Source organism: Delphinapterus leucas, chromosome 15, assembly GCF_059928025.1.
Source record: "Delphinapterus leucas isolate spDelLeu-1000000601 "Yukka" chromosome 15, BTC_Dleu_Yukka2, whole genome shotgun sequence".
Classification (NCBI taxonomy): Eukaryota; Metazoa; Chordata; class Mammalia; order Artiodactyla; family Monodontidae; genus Delphinapterus; species Delphinapterus leucas.
The window spans coordinates 47,144,372-47,168,557 of NC_143143.1; the positions used below are offsets into that span (position 1 = coordinate 47,144,372).

The 24,186-nt window shown below is 37.2% G+C and overlaps 2 protein-coding genes across 8 annotated transcripts in view; one reads left to right on the forward strand and one right to left on the reverse strand.

The window, feature by feature from the left end:
* The window catches only part of NDUFAF5 (NADH:ubiquinone oxidoreductase complex assembly factor 5), a 35,607-nt gene extending 16,988 nt beyond the window's left edge, over positions 1–18,619 (reverse strand). For 4 of the 6 annotated variants that reach the window (XR_002647454.3, XR_016387692.1, XR_016387693.1 and 1 more), the window contains exons 1-8: positions 18,331–18,619; positions 16,070–16,110; positions 13,041–13,104; positions 11,736–11,783; positions 10,357–10,460; positions 7,416–7,455; positions 4,480–4,677; positions 255–315 (exon numbers count right to left, since the gene is read on the reverse strand). Coding sequence is in view for 2 of the 6 variants with exons in the window: in XM_089895450.1 (XP_089751576.1) it covers positions 255–315; positions 4,480–4,677; positions 7,416–7,455; positions 10,357–10,460; positions 11,736–11,783; positions 13,041–13,104; positions 16,070–16,110; positions 18,331–18,582 (808 nt within the window). In the remaining 4 variants the exon portion in view is untranslated. The remainder of the gene's footprint in view (positions 1–254; positions 316–4,479; positions 4,678–7,415; positions 7,456–10,356; positions 10,461–11,735; positions 11,784–13,040; positions 13,105–16,069; positions 16,111–18,330) is intronic. The other 2 variants (XR_002647453.3, XM_022594133.3) reach the window with 2 other exon arrangements.
* Positions 18,620–18,630: 11 nt separating this feature from the next.
* The window catches only part of ESF1 (ESF1 nucleolar pre-rRNA processing protein), a 59,194-nt gene continuing 53,638 nt past the window's right edge, over positions 18,631–24,186 (forward strand). The window contains exons 1-2 of one of the 2 annotated variants that reach the window (XM_022594132.3): positions 18,631–18,739; positions 19,804–20,485. In XM_022594132.3, coding sequence (XP_022449840.1) covers positions 19,846–20,485 — 640 coding nt within the window. In that variant the 5' untranslated portion in view covers positions 18,631–18,739; positions 19,804–19,845. Of the gene's footprint in view, positions 18,740–18,766; positions 18,987–19,803; positions 20,486–24,186 lie in introns of those variants that run through there. The other variant, XM_030763576.2, reaches the window with a different exon arrangement.

Sequence of the window (24,186 nt, forward strand, 5' to 3'; positions counted from 1 at the left end):
TGCCAGCCTTTCACAGGCAGTCACAGCTCTAAGTTCCTCTACTTCACAGCACTTACCACGATTCTAGTTTAACATTTATCTTTGTGGCAGCTGCCTCATGTCGGCCTCACCCATTTTACAGTATAAACTCCATGAAGACAGTCCGCTTTCTCCTCACCCAGTGTATCTCTAGTGCTTGGCCCCAGTGCTTGCCATAGCCAGCCCTCAAAATACGACTCTCATATGGAGTCTAAAAATTCTTTAAAGTGTCTTACCTTGTAAATCTTCCATCAATTCAAACATTCCAGGATAGTTAACTTGAATTTCATCAGTGTCCTATTCAAAAAGAAAGACAAATCCTTTGGCATTCATTACCAAAAATCCAGATTAGAAAAGAGGTTGTAGAGATTGCCCAGACCAATCTCTCATGGTAAGCAGGAATCTTCTTTACAGTATTCTTCACAGACGTCATCTGGCTTACACTTGATTTACAAAGATTTCAAATTGCAGAATAAATGCTTGCCATTCTAACAGTAATCTTTCTATAACTCCATCAACTGGTTCTAATTCTCTCCTTGGGATTAACACAGAATAAAGTCTATTCTGTACTCTGCAAACAATCACCCTTTTCTTCAAGTCTTTGAAAACTCTTCCAGGACACTATAATTTTTTTAGGGGGAGGGGTTAGGCTTCTAGACAAAATTTATAGATCCTTACATGTGCTGACTTCATTTTTCTCTACATAGTCAATATCAATCTCACTCTCTCTCAAAATGTGACACGCAGAATAAAGCCAAAAAGGGTCATCTCCCAAGATGCTTTCATTCTACTCCCAGTGATGCAGCAATACTACACAGACTAGTTTAGGAAAGGGCACATGGCTGGCACATAGTTTATTTCTCAAGTGAACTGCTGAGCAATGATACCCCACTCTTTTTGAAGTTTGATACAGGAGTTCACTGTTGGTACAGTGGCAGAGACCACTGATGCTCCCCAAACATCCAGGTACTCCTTGACACTTCACAACCCCAGACATTTCTCCTGGCAAAAGAAAAGTGAGGTGGAGGCAAGGTAATAAAGAGCTAGTGAGCCTTTTCCAGGCCGTCTCTGCTGCAGTGACCTTAAAGGATACAAGGCCGAGATGGCACAACTACAGGACGGAGAGGAGCTGTCCAACCAGCATGGCTGTGATGTGAAAAACTCCTGTGTTAACCACTCAGACGTAGGAGTTTGCCTACACTGGAAACTAGCGCTGAATATAGGACACTTTTTTTTCAAGTTTGCTATCAAAATGCTGCACGTATCTCAAACTTCATCCTATTGGCACTAACCACTTTTGAAGTATCTAGATCTTTTCGTATTCTGTAGCTTTATCTAATATGTTAACTACACCTCCCAATTTTGGACTTTAATGTTGCACAGAATCAAATACAAAACCCTAAGGAACACTTAACAAAAACATCCATTCTAATTCCTAAAGAAATGCAAAACAAAATGACCAAGTACTATTTTAACATTAGAGATACAAAACAAAAGTATAAGCGGCGGATTAACATACACTGTTGATGAGGCATGTCAATTAATGCTACCTTATGGACAGTAATTTTACTGTCAAAATTTGAAATGCATATTCTTTGACTAGGCAATACCATTGCTAGAAATTGATCTGACCGATTATGTAAAAGAAAATTCACTGCAGCATTTTTTGAAAGAGTATAAAGAAAACAAACAACAAACTGGAAACAATTTAAATGTCCATTTACAGACAGCAGGTTAAATAAAGTATATCTATTCAATGAAATACTATATAGCTGTCAAAAAAGAATGTGGTAGATGTATGTTTGTAGGGGAGGATCTCCAAGATATGTTATTGTCTGGGGGAAAAAAAAGAGTGCATATAGAAAAAAGCAAAAGAGTATATATTGTTGCATATGTACATTTAAGTGATATAACTGTACTCCAGTCTGTGAGGAAAAAGTGTTCTGAAAGGATATATAAGACAGTTAACCAAAGTCATCCTTGTGGAAAGGAATGGGGTGTCAGAAGGCAGGAGGAGACTTCTGTTCATTTTGGACCCACTCTCTTACTCTCTCTATACATGGTTTGTTTGTGTTTTTTTTTATTTTTTTAAAAAACATATGCATGGATCAGGTTGTATGTGCACTTTTTAATAAGATCATCTCTGGATAGTCCCTTCTATGTATTTTTCTACATGGGGAAATTATTTTTAAAAAGAGATTCTAAGATTAAAAATAAAATTCCTTCCAGCTAATGCCTAACCATTAAACAATATCCTTTGAAAACAATTCAACGAAAGCAACTAAAAGCACCATCTCCTTCTCAATCAAGAGTACCACAATAGCCTTGTCAAAGGTCTTATTCAAATTAAGATGGGGGACCATATTTGCAGTTTTCTTCTAATATACTAGCCTGGAAACTATTCTAAAAGGAAATGAGCTTCATTAAGAATGCCAACTAACTCTAAAAATAATTCACTAAGAGGGTCATATAAATGTAAATATAATTACATGATATTAATTTAACTTGATTTCACTTTAAAAATAAAAATCGGGCTTCCCTGGTGGCGCAGTGGTTGAGAGTCTGCCTGCCGATGCAGGGGACACAGGTTCGTGCCCCGGTCCAGGAAGATCCCACATGCTGCAGAGCGGCTGGGCCCATGAGCCGTGGCCGGTGAGCCTGCGCGTCCGGAGCCTGTGCTCCGCAACGGGAGAGGCCACAACAGTGAGAGGCCCGCGTACCACCAAAAAAAAAAAACTAAAACAAAAAATAAAAATAAAAATCCATTGCAGTATAAAAGTAACATATCTAATGTATGAAACATAAACCTGTATAATTGATTATATAAAAGCTTTCTTGCATGGGAGTTTTAGAAAATGAATTAGGATGCAATGTTAATACAGCACATTAGAGACAATGTATATGTCTCAAGGAACAAATTTCTATAGATTTTATATATTAAATTAGCAACTAATTTTATAAACTATAGAGAAGATTATACAGCAATATTTTTGCATTATATTAATGTTTGATTCATTCTGCTCAATTTTGGAGAAGTATATGGAAGGTATTCTGAATTATTTGAATTCCCAATTAACAGAAATGTAGGCTTTGAAATGTTATAATGTCAGGTTAAACATTTTTAGTAGAAATCTTTCTAGAACACACAACTCACTTTACAACCATAGAAAACTGCAAGTGGTTAACATAATTTAACTTTCTTTCGATGACTCAGTAGAAGTCTCATCTTTTTCCTAATGGGCAATGACTTTTGAGTCCCTTAATACTGCTGACTAACCTGTTTGACTGGGCACGAGTTCTCCAACATCACTCCGTGAGGGTTGTCGTCAGTTCCCAATCTCTGTCTCTTCCCTTCCCTGGAAGGGAAACCCCTTCCCAACATCAGAGGCCCTGCTGGTCTACGCTCCTTGCTTTCTATCAAAGCACGGAAGGATATGACAAGCCATTTTCAGTAGGTTGATTTTATGAAACACACTCACACTACATCTCCTTAAAAAGTTACTTTAAGTTTATAGTCTCTAATTATACAATGAGAAGTTTTCTTCATTAAAAAAATTCCTATTTCTTCTAATCAGGTTTAGAGATGTTTTTAGGCCTGAGGGGTTTGGAAAATCATGGCAAGTCCATTCTCTGGAAGGCAGTAATGACATCTTTTAGAATGACTTTGTTGCTGAAGGAGGTTTGAAGGGGGAATCCCTGTCCGGATGCGTCCCTGCGGGAAGCCTTGGCCTGGAAAGTGTTAGGAGTAGAGGGAGGAGAGAGAGGAAGGCAGGAACTAGGACTTATTGAGCATTTATTGTGAAGGTCCAGGTACTTTACACCCTTTAAATTATTTAATCCTAACGGCCACCTGTGGTGAGTAACATTTGCATTTTTTTAAAAAAATGAATGTTCAGAGAGGTGAAGTAAACCCCCCAAATTCCCCTAGCTAGTAAAGGGGCAAGGTAAGGATCCAAATTATACTGTCAGACACCAGCACCCTGCACCATCACTGCACCATGGTGACTCCTTGTTTCTTCATCGCTGATGGTCTCGGGTCCTCTTCCCAGATCTCTCCAGTCCTGATGGTGTACAGCCCCCGTCCTCCCTTCTCTACCTGAATCTAACCCAGGGCCTCGTGAATGCACGCTCTCTCATTTCTGCCTCACACGGCACCACTTCACTTGAGGGCTGGTGGTAGAGGCAACGCTGTGAATGCTCCTGTACACCTGCTTCCATCCTCCTCTGGGATGCTCTAACTCTCATGTTACACCTAACTCTAGATTTGAAGACTGTGATGGAGTAGCATGTCTTAGAAAATAGCCTCCTTGTTAACTGAGGTACATTCTTTGTTTGAGTTACTTATTCAGGTAATGGATAATAAAAGTTTTACATGCCTACCTTGTGTCAATCAAGATAAAAAGAGAGTGATTATTTCTGAACTGTGTAATTAATGGGTTACTCAATTCTCTTGATAGTTACCACAGTCAGCGTATTAAAGCCGGCTCTCCCGAGCAGATGTCCTAGGTCATTGACAGCAGTGAAAGGAGAGACGTGTGGAGAAAATCCTCCTTCCCTTTCTGTTTCTGCTAACTGTAACGAACACCGGAGTTCATAGAGAGTGTCACCTCCAAACAATGCACCAATAAACACTCCATCTGGTTTTAAAACACAATGAATCTGAAATAAATATAAACAACAAAACTATTCAAAATTTTACATATAAAAATGTTAAAAGGATATATGGTATCTAGATCAATATTTTATGATTACCATTCTTATTTTGTCAAATTAATAACCAGATACTTTATTAAATAACACTTAGACAACCAACTATCAGAAAGGCATTGCAGTATAATATTGTTGTGAAGATAGACATTTACTGATAGTGTTAATATCTATAAAATATTTCATATGTTTTCAATTTTTTATAATAGACAAAACTGACTCTTATAATCAGTAAAATATTGAAAGAAAAAAATTTTTAAGTGTGATAGAGTACAAAAATCACCATCCTCCCTGTATCTGTGCCCTCTGAAACGCTGCTCAACAACAACTCCCATTAAGGGATGGAGCCTACTTCCCCCTCCTGGAATCTGGGCTAGCCTTGTGACTTGCACTGACCAAAAGAATGCAGAGCAAGTTGACAGTGTGTCAGTGTCAAGCCGAGGTCTCAATGGCCTTGCTGCTTCCACCTGCTCTCTAGGAGCCCCGTCTGGCCACCACGTTGTGAACAAGCCTGAGCTGGCCTGGTGAAGAATGAGAGATCAGCCAGGCGTCCCAGCTGAAGCCATCCGACAGCTCCAAGACAATCCATTGGCATATCAGACACATGGGTGAGCCAAGCCAGACCCAGAAGAATTTCGTAAGTCCAGCTCAAATCCCTAATTCACAAAATTGTGAGCTAATTATTTTTAAAACAAAAAGCTGAGGTGGCTTATTATGCAGAAAAAATTGATTTACAGAGAAACCATTATGATTCACAACATTAATCTAGTAACATTTTAGTTAAAATATTAACATATTAATCCAGTAACATACAGAATTAAGAAGTAACCAACTTATTTTTCAGCTTTAAAACAAAAATCAGTTTTAATTGATAACTTGAGCAAAATAGCAGCCAGAATGAATTCCAGATCATAAATGTTTCCTCAATGACTCTTAGAACTACAATCTTTAACTAGTTTTGACTCTGACTATTCTCAACAATGAGGAACATTACAGGACAGGGTGGATTCTAAAGTACATCAGAACCCAAATCACAGTAGGCTCTTCTAATTCAAGTATGCATCTTGGATTTACATTTAATACATTATGAAGCAATTACAAAACAATATAAGCAAACCGACTGTAAAATCTTTTGGTTTTTTTCTTCTGCCCCTTTAGTGTTACTTCTTTCTCTTGCCACCAAACTCTAATATAACATAACTAGAATTTAGTCCTCAGCTCTCTTCAGCTTCTCTTTACGACAGAGGGCTTATCAGTTCCCATGGATTTCACAAGGATCACTTTCCAATCTCTACCTTGAGCTTCCCAGAACTCTAAATTTGTCTTTAGCTGCCTGTGCGCCATGAATATCTGTGTCTTGATAGACTTACTCCCTCCCCTTCCCCAGTACATCCAACACACACACAAAACTTTTTCTCAAACCAACTCCCTTTTCCAAATGCCATATTTCTGTTAATTACCATTTTCTATTCCCTTTATCTGATCACTACCATTCTTTCCTCTACTTTTACTAATTATTCTCCAGTCATCCAGACTCAAAACTTTAAGGCAAGATTTGACTCCTGACTCTTTTTGATCTTCAGCTCTAACCAGCCACCAAACTGTTGATTCTTACTTTGCAGAGTCCTAAATACCTTTCTCTTCTTTTTAACTCCTACCATTGCCACATAGGTTTAGTGTATCTCATGCCTGGGCCACTGAAACAGTCTCTCTTCCATGTAACCAAATTCCAGCATCAGTTTTCTAATCAGCAAAATGAAGCTATCCTGCAGAGTTATTTAACACATATATAAAACAGAGCACAGTGATTGGCAAACGGTATATGCTTAAGATATGGTAGTTATTATCCTGCCTACCAGCTTTTTAACCATGTTACTTTCCTCTTCAAAATTCTCCAGTGGCTCTGAATTGCCTTAAGAAAAAACTCCTGATTCCTTAATCTGTCACCTGAGTCTGCCTAAATCTGGTCCCAAAATTCCTCATCTACACCTGGCACTATACTAATTCTCTAACAGGCTTCCTCTTTGTCCTTCCAGGCTCCTGAGTCTCTTACACCTCCCATCTATCCCGGGATTCTGCCTTCCTGGAGTGTATTCCCACTCCAAATCTGACCTACCCTTTGAGGCCCTGTTCAAGAAATTCCTTCCTCTTAAAGCTTTCCTAGGCCACTCCAAGCCACAGTGATCTCCTTCCCTCCTCTGAACACGATGCTTTTTACCCACCCTTCATCTGTTTGTTGATCAATATCAACCGAGAAGCATTTACTAGCATTGCCTAAGTATAAGGTATGGGGGAGATACAAACACTGTAGGAACAAATAGGTTCTCACCCACAAAAAATTTATAGGCAGTGCAGGAAGAAAGAAAGCCACACAGAAAATGTCTTATGATATCAGTACTATTTTGTACAAGTCTTAAATATTTATGAAAACTTTAGTAACATCTCCATAATTAGATTTCTTAATTCTCAGGGAACAGGGAGTCACTAATGTACTTCTTAATATGCCAAAGGGCACCAAGTGTATCTGGCCGACAGAAGATAATCAATTTTTTATTTGCTTCCGTTTCCAATTGTCAAAAATATAAAATGGAAAACATCTATAAGTTTCTGTGTAAAAACAGAAACATCTATAAGTTGCTAATAATAAACAAAATAACACAGGCTATTAGAATCAACACTAAGATTTTTACCTGTTCAAGTGCTCTAGGAAGGTCATTCACCCAGTGCAAACTAAAATATAAAACACACATTTGTTTTAGCTTAATGTGTATAATTAATTAGTACGAGCAGCACTAGTATAAGGATAAGCCACAAAAAAGGTGTAAATTTTGATGTTTGAAATTGCATATCAAAATTCACTGATTGTTTTCATACAAGTTTTAAAATAAAAAATATTCCTAGGGAATTACCTTCCTTCTGTTGCAGGAGAAAATGTGACAGTATATCACTTTCCTGATATGATTATCTCTCCAAATAGTCTTCAATGAATAAAGTAAAAGTCAGCTTTTCTAAAGCATACATACAAATGGCCAACAGGTATATGAAAAGATGCTCAACAACACTAATAATTAGGGAAATGCAAATCAAAACCACAATGAGATGTTACCTTATACCTATCAGGATGTCCATTAACAAAAAGAGATGACAAAGGCTGGTGAGTATGTGGAGAAAAGAGAGCCTTTGTGCATTGTTGGTGGGAACATAAACTGGAACAGCTGCTGTGGAAAACAGTATGAAGGTTCCTCAAAAAATTAAAAATTGGACTACCATATGATCCAGCAATCCCACATCTAGATATTTATCTGAAGGAAGTAAAGTCATTATTTTGAAGAGATACCTGTATTCCCATGTTCATAGCAGTATTATTCACAGTAGCCAAGGTATGGAAACAATCCAAGTGTCCATTAAGAGATGAATGGATAAAAAAGATGTGGTGTGTACACAGACACACACAAACAGACACACACACACAGAGAGGAATATTATTCACCCATAAAAAAGAAGGAAATCCTGCCTTTTGGGTCAACATGGATGGACCTTGAGGGCATTATGCTAAGTGAAATAAGCAAGACGAAGGAAGAAAAATACTGTATGTTCTCACTTATATGCAGAATCTAAAAAAGCCAAACACATAGAAACAGAGTAGAATGGTGGCTGCCAGGGGCAGAGGGAAACAGGGAGATGTTCAAAGGATACAAACTCCCAGCTTTAAGATAAACAAGATTTGGGGATCTAATACACAGCATGGTGACTATAATTAATAACACTGTATTATATAATTGAAGGTTTTTAAGAGAGTAGATCTTAAATGTTATCAACACATACATACATAAAAAATTGCAATTATGTGAAGGGATGAAAATTGTTAACTAACCTTATTGTGGCAATCATTTTGCAATATATATATGTATTTGATCATCATATGGTACACCTTAAACTTACATATGTTATATATAAATAATATCTCAATAAAGCTGGGGAAAAAAATAAAGTAAAAATCATCCCTATCTGGCATCTCATTTAAACAGTGCTATTCTGAGAAATTATTTGAAATAGTAAAAATAAGGACCTGATGACATATTCAAGGAAGTTCACCAATTAAATCAAACAATTAAGCTAGATACATATAGAATTCTAAGTCCTACTTTCGCGGGGTGAGGTGGGGAAGCCACTTCATCAGACCTATAATTTTCCCAAGGCAAACAGTATTACTCATCAAAAATAACTCAATGAGTTTTCTGATAAATAATATCCCATATTTTTTAAGACTATAAAAAAGAATAAATAAACTCAAAGTTCTATATACTTAAAACTTAATTTTAGAAATGTCTTGCATCGTCTTTGGACTCTATTTGACCTTCTCCCAGAGTGTGGTGTTGTATAACCACAAGATTCAGTCTCTGTAGAGTATGGTCACACTTTCCTGGTAGAGCTGGCATCCTCTTAGCTGAATTCCAGGAGAGCACCAAAGACCCATTTCAAACCATACTATGTTAAGCTCACATTCATCTTTCATAATGCTTTCTAACAATTATTTGATACTTTAAAAATTGAGGTCATATTATAAACTCTATCATACTTATGGGGAAACTGAAAGTGACAGAATTACAGTAGTTACTTGCAAATAGCAAGCACATGAGCTAAAGTTAAAACTCAGGTTCTGACTCTCTGCCCAGGGCTCTTTCCCTTAGACCAAGGCTCTGTAATGTTTTCCATTTCACAATAGAATCTGAATACTTTTCTAAGTTTGTTCAGCACACCTCAAAAAGCAGAGAAAAAATTACAAACTCACTAAAGAAAACAGCAAGGGTGACCAACTCTCCCAGTTTGCCTGGAACTGAGGGGTTTCCTGAGACACAGGCCTTTCAGTGCTAACACTGGTAAAGTCTTGGGCAAACCATAATGACAGGTCACCCTACAAACAGCCATTAAAAGGGCTGAACTGAGCATGTTGAATCTTTGAAAAAAAAATCTGACTATACTAATAAGGAGAAATAAGGCACCACACAGAATACTTTATTTTCTCTATTAGATGTTGAGGTCTTTGAGGACAGGATTCCTGTCTGAATTCATTTTTCAATTCCCCAAAGCATCGAGCTCAGTGCCTTGTACATTATAATCTATTCAACAAACATTTATAATATATGTTTTTGTAATAAATGTGGAGGGACATGGTAGGAAGCACAAAGGGAAAAAGTAACCTTGAGAACTACGTTTCTGTTCAGAAGAATTAAAGTTAAAGGAAATACGAGCTTTTCCTTATTTGCCAGAATGAGTTTATAAGGGTGCTCTAACATCTGAATATCGGAGCCAGTATACTCTTTCAAACTCTTGCCCCATCAACATGTAACTAGGTTACGTCAGCGAGGAACACCCTTCTAACACAGATAAACTTTAGCAAATTAAGGAAAGTTGGGGAGGAAAAAAAGTTGAGGTACTATATCACTTATCCCCACTAGGGAGCATATAATCCATAATTCTTTACCAGAGAAAACTGGTTTGTGACTTAAAATAAGTTATTAAGATATTTACTCTGTTATCTATTTTATTTACCTTATAATATTAAAATTTTATAGCATAAATGATCTATTTTTAACATATATTTTTTAAAAGCACAAATGGATTACCAACCTTAAACTGCTAACCACCAGATCAAATATATTTTCTCTGAAAGGGAGAAATTCTTCATCAGCTAAAACACTGACAGTAGGAATTTCCATTTCTAAGGCATTTTTCTAAAAGTTAAAAAACAGACGTTCAAAACACATTTATATAACATCTTAATTATTAACACAATCATTGTTTGTTAAACTTAAGTCAATGTTATATTTACTTGGTAGTTTCTAGTCCTTCTAAAAAATAAAAATTAAAAAAATTAAAAGTTTCAGTGGAATAATTGAAGCCAGAAAACTGCTAGATGAAAATATGGGTGAACACTTTTATACTCTTAGATGAAAATGCCTAAGTAAACGTGACTCAAAAAACAGAAATTGTAAAGACTGATATACTTGATGATAAACTAATCAAAAACTTCTAAAAAGCAATAAACAATGTAAACAATATATTTGGGAAAATATTTTTTAAATATATGAAGAAAAACTAATATCCCTAAAAAGCAAGTTCTTACAAACCACCTAGAATAAGAACATGCCAAGGTTAAAGTAGATAAAGGACTAAGGTACAGGCACATCATAAAAATTACTTACAAAATGCACAAATTGAAAAAAACAATAGCCAAAAGACATCAAGAGCTATTTGGCTACTCTAGTAATCAAAGAAATGTAAATAAAAACAATGAAATTCTACTTTCTGCCTATTACATTGACAAAGACAAAATAAATGGCCCAGTGTTGCCAAAGAGAAGGAGAAAAGAGTGCTTTCTTTTAATTCTGTTCTTCAGTCTTTCTAACGGCAGTCTGGAGATGTATATTAAAAATTTAAAGCTGAACATCAATGAATCCATACATTCCACTATTAGGAATTTATTCCCTGGGATAAAATAAATCAAAATTGCTTTATATAAGGATGTTCATCACAGTGTTGGTTACTGAGATACTAGAAATACAACTGTCCTTCAATAGAAATTTAGCTAAATAAATCGTGGAATATTCATATGCTGGAATACTACATAGCTGTATAAATAGGGGTGTGTGTGTGTGTGTGTGTGTGTGTGTGTGTGTGTATACCATTCATTGATATAAAAGAGTAGTATTCTATGAAAAATATGGCATGTTAGCATAATAATGTTTGTATAAAACAGTGTTGGGGAGATATTATATGCCTACAAGGTGGAGGCCAAAATGTCACCAGTGGTTACCTCTGAGTGGTGGGACTAAGAGTGATTTTTTCCTTCCTCCATTATACTTCCTGTACTGTTTTACTTTCCTTTATGTGTGTTACATTTATAATCAGGAAAAAAAAGCTAATTTCATTTTGAAGGAAATAAAAAAGTAAAGAACTAAAAAACAAACCAGGAGATCAGAAACCTATAGTATTAAAAAGCTACCTACCAAAGCATTTTCTGCAATGTCTGTTTGGAAAAACTTCCCAACAGTTTCCTGAAACGGAATAAAGTTAATCAGATAATACAAAAACAAAAAAAACTAGTAACAAATCAAACAAAACAACTGTTGAAATTAGTAAAGGAAAAAGTGATAATTGTAGATTAATTTTCAGCTTTGTAAGGGTATTTTTCTGCATGTAATTAGTATGGTACACAAATACTTTTAATAACACATATTAAGTTACACAGAATTAAATATATGCAGTCAACACTACATGTAATATATTTAACAATATTTAGTAAAATGGAGAACACAGGTATGAATAATCAGCATCCTTAATTTACTCCACTGGGTTAAGGCTATGTGTTAACTTTTCCATGGCATAATATGCTGAGAGCTAGTCTCCACTCTTGTACCACAGAAGATCCCTCCTGCATACCATCCCCAAATTAATCTTAAACATCACTGTATCACACCCTACAGCTTTCTACCTCCACCTTCCCTCCTGCTATGCCCTTACTTCCAATGCCTATGAAACACCAATCCAGATTCTTTCAAATCCCAGGTCAGATTCTGTGCCCTTTCAGAAGCCTTTGATCAAATGAAACCCTACTGATTTTCCTTTCCCTTGACTCCTGTTGCAGTTTAATGACTGTACCATTTCCATGGCATTTACTATTATCAATAACAGTATTTGGAGAGGCTCATACACACCCCTCCTCCTGCCTTGGCTCAAGTGTACTTTTTTTCTAAGTGGATTTGATATAGAAATCCCACTTTAATCTGTGTCCAGCACAGTGTGCTACACAGAGAGGCTAAAACAATTAATAAATGTTTTTGGTCTAAATTACAAATTGAAAAATAAAATGATATAAGCATTAATAAAGGCTACTTATATTTCATCACACACAAGATTTCTAACCAACTGATGAAATGAATATTTTTCATAGATAAAGTATTAGCTTACTCACAACTTCCAAATGAATGTCAATGTGATTTTTATTGTGAATTATTAAAAATATTTGAACAAAGTGGTAATAAAGTACAATGTATCTTACATAGACTTAAAGAAACTATCAGTAGGAACACCGTATAAAATGGATTCAAAGAAAAGAAAAAACAATTTAAGAATAAACTACTTAGGAGTAGACACAAAACACCCACTGGTTCCATCACTTCAAAAAAAACAAAGAAATGAGAAATTCTGATATAATCAAAATCTAAATATGATACAAATTGATTAGGAAAGTCTTCCCTTAAAATTAGCCAATTTTATTTCTCAAAGTAAATTAAGTCATCAAATAAATATACCTTATTCAAATGTTGTGCTATGTAACCTCTTCCACAACCGACATCCAAAGCAAGGGGGAAATCTCTGAAAAACAGACACAGAAGTCATATTTGTCTATAAAAATAGTCCATAAATAATTATTAAAAACTAATTTTCTTAAGTAAAAACGTTTTAGTGAACACAGCTTTCAAAAAAGTTATATCATCTGCCTTTGCTTCCTTGCCTCACAAGGTGCATCCATCAGAGAACACACCAGACACGGCAGGTCTGTCTGGCCTAGCCACTCACAGGACCTCACAACCAATAGCTTTCCATAAGGTTGCTCCATGATGTGGATGTGAAGAACTGATTTAGTAGGGGGTATTTTAATTTAATAATATACCCAGATAAAGAATGAAAAGAAGTTAATGTAAATGAACATGAAAATATTTGGTACACCTACCAGGAACTTACTACTTATCCCTACTTCTCAAATTTTTGATGACTTAGAAATCATCATGTGAAATACCACGAAGTATAACATGATAAACTAAAAATCAAACAAAATATCAACTAAATAATAGCTTTTACTTAAATCTTACCAGGTTCAAAGCAGTGTGCTAAGTATGCAGAGTTAAGTAAGTCAATCCAAGGTCACTCAACTAATAAGCAGCAGTCAGAACTTGAATTCAGTCTGTTTGAATCCTGAACCAGAACTATTATCCCCTATGCAATGCTGTCTCCTCCAAATATATGTCATACTAAATCAGTTTACACATCCAATTGTGGGTCATAGGTTTAAGAAAAATTTGTGACAAAATTTTTTAAAATTTTATCCACTAATAACATTTTTCCTATTGGAAGCAAGAGTTCCTTTTCAATTTCTGTTAAAAACCTATGTCAAAAATATAGAACACCAGGACACAGCTGGAGAACCACTGGTGAGAGAACCATTTATTTACCTAATGCCCTCTATCTTGATTGTGAACATAGGCAGTGTGGCCTGGGGAAGCATATAGCCTTTGCAATCACAAAGACACGAGTTAGAATTCTGGGCCTGCAATTTACTGGCTCTGTGACCACAGACAAGTGATTTAATCTTGCTGGATCTCAGTTTCCCCATCTATAAAATGGAAAAGTTACTATCTTCCTTAGGGTTGGTATGGGAATTTTATGAAACAGTGCATGTAAAGTATTCAGCACAGTACAAATGTTCAACAGTTAGGACTTATTATTATCACCGACTTTAACAGTACTAAGTAAGCTTCAGATAGCACAAATAAGACATTTAATAATCTGTTGGGTTAGTTTAAATAATAAACATAAGATCAGTGTTGACAATACAAGCTATTCTAATAATAGAACATTCGTGTAAGACATTTTAGACTGTTATTTTTAATGATTTAATTCCAAAGAGTTACTGTTATTTTAAGACATGCTTTTAGCCAAAATCAGTTTTCTCCACAGACCTGTGTTTTGCTCAGTACTATGACATAAAGAGATTGTAAAATCCAATCTGATTTGGAAAATTTAATGTTTCATTTATTAAATTGCAAATGACCTAAATAAAAGCCAGGCAAATGAATGACTACAGTATAGAGAATTAGCTATTTTTCAGATTTTTAAAATAATGAAACCAATGAAACAGATGAAATGAGGGTGATTTTTGTAACAATGAAGAATTTTTTTTTTAAACTTTATGAAATTGATTCACCCCAAGACTATTTTAAGTAGCCAGGATATATCCAAAATATGATTTCAAGAGTTTGTGATTTTACAAAATTCCCCTTTCTTGAATAGACAAAATGTAATAAATTCATCCCATATGGTCTAATTTAATGTGTGTCTTTTACACAAAAGAGCACAAAAAGTGATTTGCTAACATCACAGAGCAATTCTATAGCAAAGCCATTATTTAACTGTGGTTCCTGCTACCTGGCTGTAAGTTCAAACCTGTAAAGCTTTTGTTATGCCTAATATAGAGCAATGACTCCATCAAGGTTTTAATAATATTTGATGAAGGTGTTCTTTTCTCAAATCTGCCTCTATATAATTGTCATAAAACCCTTATTGCTATTAATAATACCTAAGATATAATGGCCAAAGTCTCATATAACTTGATGGGGGAACAAATCTAGGTAGACTCTCTCCTTCACTTAGATGGTAAAAGGTTCTGTTATAATTTTAAACTTTTAAAGTTAGGTTTAGTAAATTTTAAAATTCACATGTCAATTATATCCATTTTTGGAGCAATCTTTCCATTACTCGCTTTTGACCAAATCAAGTGGAATAGCCATTTAGTCTTGGAGAGAAGCTGAGCTGTGCTTCCATTCATTTTGTTTGTTTGTTTGTTTGTGGTACGCGGGCATCTCACTGTTGTGGCCTCTCCCGTTGCGGAGCACAGGCTCCGGTCGCGCAGGCTCAGCGGCCATGGCTCACGGGCCCAGCCGCTCCACGGCATGCATGATCCTCCTGGACCAGGGCACAAACCCATGTCCCCTGTATTGGCAGGCGGACTCTCAACCACTGCGCCACCAGGGAAGCCCCCCATTCATTCTTTTTTAAGACAACAATGAGAAAATACTTGCTCTCTCAGACATAAAAAAAGGTGAGATCTAAGAGTGATTAAAACCACTAATCCTGGTAATAAATTCATCTAGATGCTGCCATTCCAGATATCAAGTTCTCAGCATTTAATTTCTCAAGCCTGCATTCAAAAGTTGATTGGGGCTTCCTTGGTGGCGCAGTGGTTAAGAATCCGCCTGCCAATGCAGGGGACATGGGTTCGAGCCCTGGTCCGGGAAGATCCCACATGTCACGGAGCAACTAAGCCCGTGCGCCACAACTACTGAAGCCTGCACGCCTAGAGCCCGTGCTCTACCACAAAAGAAGCCACTGCAATGAGAAGCCCGTGCACCACAACAAAGAGTAGCCCCCACTCTCGGCAACTAGAGAAAGACCACGCACAGCAACAAAGACCCAACACAGCCAAAAATAAATTAATTAGTATATTAAAAAAATAATTAAAAAGAAAAGTTGATTGTATTTTATTATGACAATCATCACTTACCTGGCTATGTCATATACACGGTCTGCAATCCGACTTCCAACCTGACAGATTATAAGAGGCAATGAAGTTAAGATGAGTAGGTTTAACAGAGAAGTGACACTCTCTCCAGTATTCAACAATCCATAGGTTACTTATGTTTCAACATGTTAAATTCCCTTTATCCCTTTTTCAATTTGACCTCAGCAACTTTCTTTTCAAATTCTGAATAGGAACATCATAAATTAAAGGAAACACACTGAGTTAATTACTTCAGAAGTCAATTTAAGGAAAGAAGACTAAATACTATATATATATATATATATATATATATATATATATGTATGTATATATATGACTTTATATTCCATATGATACAAGAATGCAAGGCCAAAAAGCAACAGGATACCTCAATTAAAAGAAAAAATCAACAGGAACATAACAAGCATATTATTGTCTATAGATATTAGCATGAGGTATGTGAAAGTGAAAAATTAGTTAGCTGGGGATTATTACAGATCAATGTATAAGTGATCACTTAATAAAAACTCTATTATTTGATAAATACTAACAAATTTTGTGGAACTCCTAAATGAGTAAACAACTTTTCTGAGCAACATCTGCAAATTAGAAGTCAGCCAAATCTGAAGAAACCTCTTCAATCCCACCCTAATTTAAAAGAGGTCATAAGGTAGGCACCTCCTTTTTGCTGGGCTAGCTTCGTCTGGCAGGAATAAAGATGTGGAGCCTAATATTCCACTCATTCCCTCATAAACATTCCAGAGTTTCTATTAGGCCTTGAAAGCTCAGAACATATGTGTATTTGTTTTGGGGGGGAAGGAGGGGTAAGGGAGGAGGGAGAGCAGAAGTCATTTCCCAGAGGACTCCACTTTGTACATCATTCTTAATATGAATACCTTTTGTTTATTATTTTTAAAAAAACTCTCATATACTTTATCTCATTTATTCTAGTCCTAAACACTGGTGAGGCCTCAGTCAAGTTGTAATCCAGGTGCTTTTCTTGGAGAAGAGTGGCTGGAAACTCACATCTTCTAAGTACATGTCACCATGAACCCTGAGGACAGAGTCACTCATCTGATCAGGCCAGGACTTGCACAGAGCTCTACCCAAAGTAGGGGCAGTAAATGTTGGCTGCATTGGCTTGAAAGAACTCATTACACTTGATTTCAATTTTAGTCCATCCCTGAAGAAACACGAGGCCTGAGCTCTGTGCTGCCTGTCCAGAAAGCAGAAACCTGCTCAAGTCCCTAGTCCACCTAGGCAGAGAGGAAGAGGTCTCTCAAACCAGCACAGACAAATCAGAGATCTTAATTTATCTTAATGAGTCTTTCTAAAACACAAACCAGAGCCCATCACTCCATTGCTTAAAAGCATTCGACAGTCTCACATTCCTCTAGAGCCATGTTGGCCAATAGAAAAACAATCAGAGCCACATGAGCAACTTAAAATTTTCTAGTAGCCATTTTAAAAAGGGTAAAGAAATTAATTTTAACATTTTATTTAACCCAATGTATCAAAAATAAAACTTCAACATGTAATCAATGTAAAAAGATATTAAGAAAATATTTTACATCCTTTGTTCACATTGTCACTGAAATCCCGTGTATTTTACATTTACTGCCCATCTCAAAGGGACATTCAAGTGCTCAATAGCTACATGCGGCCAGAAATTACCATATCAAATGGACAGCCGAGATGGAGAAGAAAATCCCAAGTCCTTAACCATTAAGGCCCTCGTAAGCTGGGCCCTCCCTGACCTCCCAATGGAGGTCCCTGGAAGCCTCAACAAGGTCCTTTCGGCCTCAGGGGCTCTGGGTTTGTCTTTCCCTTTGCCTACAAGGCTTTTCCCCCCAGATCCCAGCCTGGCTAATTCCTCATCACGTCGTCTGCCTGAGCGGCCTTCCCTGACCAGCGCAGTCACCTTACTACTTCACTTTGTTACCTGGCCTTACTTCTTTAGCTGAAATTACATGTTTTTGTTCACTGTCTCGCCTCCCACAAGAATGAAATCTCCTGAGAGCAGCGGTCTTACTTTGCCCTGGTCACACCTGTAATACAGGCACCATCTGCCAAGGTTATGAATGAATGAAGAGCAATTTACAAACACCGGCGCCCGGCCGCTGGGAGACTACAGTAGAGGCCCAGACAGGCAGGTCGGCTGCTCAAGCTCACACAGCGAGGTGGGGGCGGCCGGGGCCTGGTCGGAGCTCCCGGACCCGAAGCCAAGGCTCGGCGCCGCCCTCCCCGCCGTCCCGCTGACTCACCTCCTCCTTCAGGTAGTCAAACTTTATCCGCTCAGGCTGCCGGGCCGCCCAGTTCTTCTGTTTCCTCTTCAAATCCCGATCGAATATGTTTAGGGATCTGGGCGAGGCGCTGCCCAGGGAAGAGGCGCCGGAGGCCACCTTCCTGAAGCCGACGTTCTTCGCGGGGACCCCTGCCGCCGGAGGTCGCCGCCACCGGGGCGGGAACTTGGTCAACCGCAGCATATCCAGCGGCGACGCCGTTTGCAGGTGCATTTATCGTGCGCATGCGCCGCAGCTTCAGCGAGGAAGAGCTTCGCCGAGGGAAAGCGGAAGAAGTTTGGCCCAGTTCGCGTGCCATTACGGCTGCGCGTCACGCTGAGGATTGTGGGAGTCGGGGGCCTACGTGTGGCTCGGAGAAGTCTCGGAATTGGTGAGTGGGGTTAGGTTCCAGAAAAAGGGCTTGTCGAGGAGGCAGAATCAGTCTCTGAAAGGGTCTCCATCGGATTCGTGAGGGCCGCGCTCTTCCTCCTTGCCTTTCCGACTTCTTTCTTCAGGCTTCCTTGCTCTTCCTCCCCGTCCTGTTGAGGGACCTCTTCCCTCTTCCGGCTCTCTGAGGTTTGGGAGTTGGGAAGGAGACCCTAGTTCCGGGGTCACCCTGGTGTTCCCCGCGTTAGAGGGTGGGTAGAAGGGAAGAGTGGGCTACAGAGATGAGGGCGGGCGTCGGAGATGAGGTTAGGTCGCCCTCCCCTCTCCGAATATCAGGAGTGTATCAAGTGCTTTCGTTCTAAACACTTATATACATTAGCTGTAATAGTTGAATGAAATGGTACCTACCCTACCTCATAAGGCTGTTCAGAGCGTTAAATGTTTAATTGTATAAGTGCATCATAGTCAAGCCTTGCTTTTGAAACAAAGCACTGTTACCATGTATTTATTAACTAGAGTGAGACTTCACCAGATTCATGAAGGGTGGAAGTATATAAAGGGGGAACTTTGAGCTAAACCTGAATTGATTTTGGTCTGTTTAGTTAGGAGACTAGCCACATAGAAGTAAATACTGTTCCGGGTAGAGTGAAGTAAGGATTAACGGAGAGAATGGGACCAGAACGTGAAGAAACAAATAAGACCAACTGAGACTTCGGAATTTTTAAATTACATTAGTTTTTTACTTGTAACACAAGTATACAAGTAGAAATATAGGATATCTAAGTGAGGGCAGTTGGCTAGTAATCATTTGCCCCCCTCCATAGAGACCTGGAATTCTGCTTGGTTTTGCCTTAAATTTATTTCTCCATATGATCTGTACTCAAAAGGAGGTATTCTGATAGTTTTTTATTTTCTGCATGTGACTCAAAATGAGTTTGGGAAAGGAAATTAGACATGTTACTTTTATTTTACTTACATTTACCTTAGAATACAGTATTGTGAATTAATATTCCCAAAGCATCTTATTTAATTATATTAGTAACCTTTCATTATTGTTTTATTTTTTAGTGTTTGGTTTCTTCAAGCATTTGCCCAGTCAGACATTTAAAAATGGCATCCAAACAAGAAATAATGAGTGACCAGCGGTTTAGGCGGGTTGCAAAGGACCCGAGATTTTGGGAAATGCCAGAAAAGGATCAAAAAATCAAAATTGACAAGAGATTTCGAGCAATGTTTCATGACAAAAAGTTCAAATTGAATTATGCTGTGGATAAAAGAGGACGCCCCATCAACCATAGCACTACAGAGGACTTGAAGCGTTTTTACGACCTTTCAGATTCTGATTCGGATCTCTCTGATGAAGATAATAAAGCTTTGAACCAAAAGAAAATGAAGAAGAAAAAACCCCAGACTAAAAACGAAAAAGAATCAAAAAATCTTGTTGAGGAGAAAAAGAAAGAAACCAAGAAAATTAATCAAAAGGATTCTGGAAATAAGAATGATTTAGATAACTCCGAGAGAATTCAGAAAATGAAAACCTCGTGCAAATCTAAGAAGATAGAGTCAACAAGTCCCAAGAGCGATAGCAAAGAATTTATACAAAAAAGTACAAAAGGGAAAAAAACCATTGTTCAACATAATACGGACTTGTTTCCCAAAGGAAAATTAAGAACAGTAGACTCAGGCACCTCTGAAATTGCACAGTCTCCCAAAGTCAAGTATTCTGAGACAGGAAGAGAAATGCAATCAGGTTGGTTGGAAAGAACTAAAGATTCTTTGGTATTACATTACTTATTTTTACACTGGTCTTTTAAAAAAGGAAATATATCTAATGAGTATTTTCATAGTATCATAAAAGTGGTCAAATGCTTATTTGGAAGTATGAAGCTATGAAAGAAAAAATACCATATGATAATGAATTTTTGATTTGATGCTATAATGGCTAGAAGAGAGACAAAAATTTAGGTCTTGAGGCTAAGCAGTGATTTTGATTTGTGGTGGGCACTAGTGACAGCTAGGTTCTCCAACCAGATAAAATGTTATATGGTCTCATCACAGGATAAAAAGAGGTGTGTCTGAAGAAGGTAAGTAGAGTTGGGTGCTCATTCCTTCCTTCATTCATTCAACTACTTTTAGTAACTAATATGTGGCAGATAGAACATTGAGTAAGACATGGTTCCCCTATCTCAGGGCTACTGTTAGTGTATATGACGCCTGTGCAAATTAGAAAAAGATGTGCCCTTCTGGACACACAGCACTTCCAGAACTCACAGTTTGGTGAGGACAGCACCTTTGAGGGAGGCACAGGTTCTTTTCCCCTGAACAGACACAGTACTCCTGCAGGGTGTGTGGATTGGTGATTGGAGTTTGGCCCTGATTTCAGCCCTTCTTGACCCTTTGCAGATCACCTTTTGCAAATAACAACCTGCTAAACTCTGTGCAGTGTCACTGGTCTAAAGCAGTACTGTCCAATAGAAATATATAATTTTGAATTTTCTAGTGGACACTTTAAAAAGTAAGAAGAAACAAGTGAAATTAATTTTATTAATATATTTTATTTAACCTAATATATCAAAAATTATTTCAATATATAATCAACATTAAAAATGTAATGGGATATTTTATATTCTATTTTCATACTAATATCAAGTTGGATGAGCCATCTTTCAGGTGCTCAATTGCCGCATGTGGCTGCTGGCTACCATATTGGACAGTGCAGATCTAAAGCAGAAGAAATTAATCAGAACCATAATACAAAATAGAGTAATTTAAAGTGCCATAGAAGAGCAGGGCTCTGAGAATTTGGAGGAGGAGGTCACTCAAGATACAGTAATCAGTAAAATTCATAGGTGAAGTGCTATTTTGGTTGGGGTTTGGAAGAATTAAATTTGGGATCCAGAGTATTCTACACGGAAAGAACTTTTTGAGCAGAGATACAGTTGAGCTTGCTCAGAAGAGATCAGTATTCCCATTTGATTAGATAATAAGGTGTCTGAAGGGGTGAGCGAATAATAAAGCTAGAAATGGTTGTTTGAAGCTAAGTAAGAAACATCTGACTCTAGTTCATGTTTACAAGTTTTCTAAGCTTATTAAAAAGTTGCGTCACCCCTGGCAGCAGGAAATTTTGAGTATTGGTATTGCTGATGGTTGATGTTGTAACTGAAAATTGGCGATGTTCAGATAAGCCAGACAAAGGCTGGCTGTGATTACAGGACCCAAGGAAGGTAGGCATCAAGAAGAGGCAGAGAGAGGTCTTGACAGGCCATAATCACACTGGGAAGGTAGGAAGTATCAGGCAGTGGACAGAATTCTAAATAGCAGGGACTAGGGGTCAGGGATGAGATTTATAGTGGAACCACACAGCAAACTGAGGTATAGGGACAAGGGATGCAAGTCTGGTTACTGAAAGTGGAGGATAAGATCAGGCTGGGAACAGCAGCAAGGTTGGCTTGATGCTGAGTTTGTGAGCGAAGTTAGTCTAGTATCCTTCAAATTTCACTAGATTTAGGGCATTAGATTAATATAACATATCCATATAATCCTTGGGGTTGATTTTACAGAATCTTTTGGCATATCTTTTTAAATTTAATTTTCTCAGTAACCATGAGAAATTAGGATATATTCTTTAGGAAATAAGTGATCTATGTGAGGATACACAGAGCTGGGCCAGTAACTCAGGTCTTTGACTCTTTCTACCCCACCATGTTGTTTGCTGTAATTTACATTGGCTCCACAGCCTAGAAAAAGCATTATCTGTAAGTAGAGATCAAGTGACTCCACCAGCACCATCTTTTTTTCTTTATTCATTCATGACTTATCATTCCAGCAAGTACTGTGTACAAGGGGCTTTTTAAGTGCTATGAGGTAAAGATGATGTAGGGAGTTGCAGTTTAATATTATGTATTATTTTAAAATGTTGATGACCAGCACTTGCACTCCTAGAATTTATTTTAAGTAAACAATTGGGCATGTGTTTAAAGAATTGTGCATTATAGCATTGTTTTTAAAATTTTTTAAATGGTAAAATAAATCATTAGGGGATTGATTAAATAAGTTATGGCATATACAAATATGTTCATGACATACGAAGTTTTAAAAATAGGTTACATGGGAATTCCCTGGTGGTCCCATGGTTAAGACTTTACACTTTCACTGCTGAGGGCCTGGGTTCCATCCCTGGTCAGGGAACTAAGATCCTGAAAGCCACGCGGTGTGACCAAAAAAAACCCAAAAACATAGGTTACAAAACAGAATAAATGGTATGACTAGCTACTTAAATTAGTGGGCATATCATAGAAAACAAATTTAGGGAGTTATGTACCAAAATAACCACTCAGTTATCTCTGAATGAAAAATTACTAGTCATCTTTATTTTCTTTGCTAAACCATATTTTCTTAATTTTTTACAGTGAGCATTCATTACTTTTATAATCAGAGGGAAAATGATAAAGCATTTTTTTAAAGTAGCTGAATAATAGCAGTGTTTATAGTCACTCCTGGAGCAGTACCATCTAGGAATAGAGGCAGTTACTTATTTTTCTATTCCCTCATTATTTAGAATAAGGCTTCGTACAAGGTAGGGTCTGAGCAAATGTTTAGTGAATGAATAAATATTCTGAATGTAATTGATATTGTCAAAAATATTAAAATACTAGATCTCTTTAAGTCTCCCATGTATCAATTTATTATACAACCCCAAATGTGATATGTGTACCATTGTCATGTGAGAAGATGTCATATGTCAGGTGATACTCAAACATTTTTTATATTAATAGTTACGTAGTTCAACATCTTAGGTAAAAAAATGTAACCACCATATCACGTTTGTGGCTTCAGGGATATTGTTTAGAACAAGCTAATATTTTTAATTAAAAACAATTCAGCTTCATGAAAAATATCAGTGACAGGCAAAAGTCATGAAAATTGTATAGTAATAACTGATGTTTGAGAAATATTGCAATACTAGATAGAGCTGTGTCCCCAAGGTGTTATTTTAAGCAGCTTGCTTAAAAGTGAATTCTAATGCTTATCTAATAGTAACTTTCTTTCACTATCATGGTGGTGTTTTTCTGATCCCATTTATAGAACTTACGATAATGCCTTTTTTTGGCTTTTTCACATCTACTAGTTATCTTTTATTACTCCCCCCTCTTGTGGTACTAAAATAAAGCTCAGTTCCTATTTTCCTCCTAACAAAACTCCTTTTCATTTGGTCTCAGGTCGGGCATCTTTTTGAAGCCTTCCTTATTATAAATACCTCTCTGCCGGCAAATTTAGGTGTTTCTCTCTGTGGTGCTTTAGAACATAATTTCATAAATCAGTAAATGATTTCTTTTGTTTATGAGCTCATGAAGAGCATGGGATCATGTTATAAATCATCTCCCTTTCTGGTCCCCCCAGCTCAATTCTTTGTACATAGTACTCAATATTTGGTCAGTGAATGACTATTAT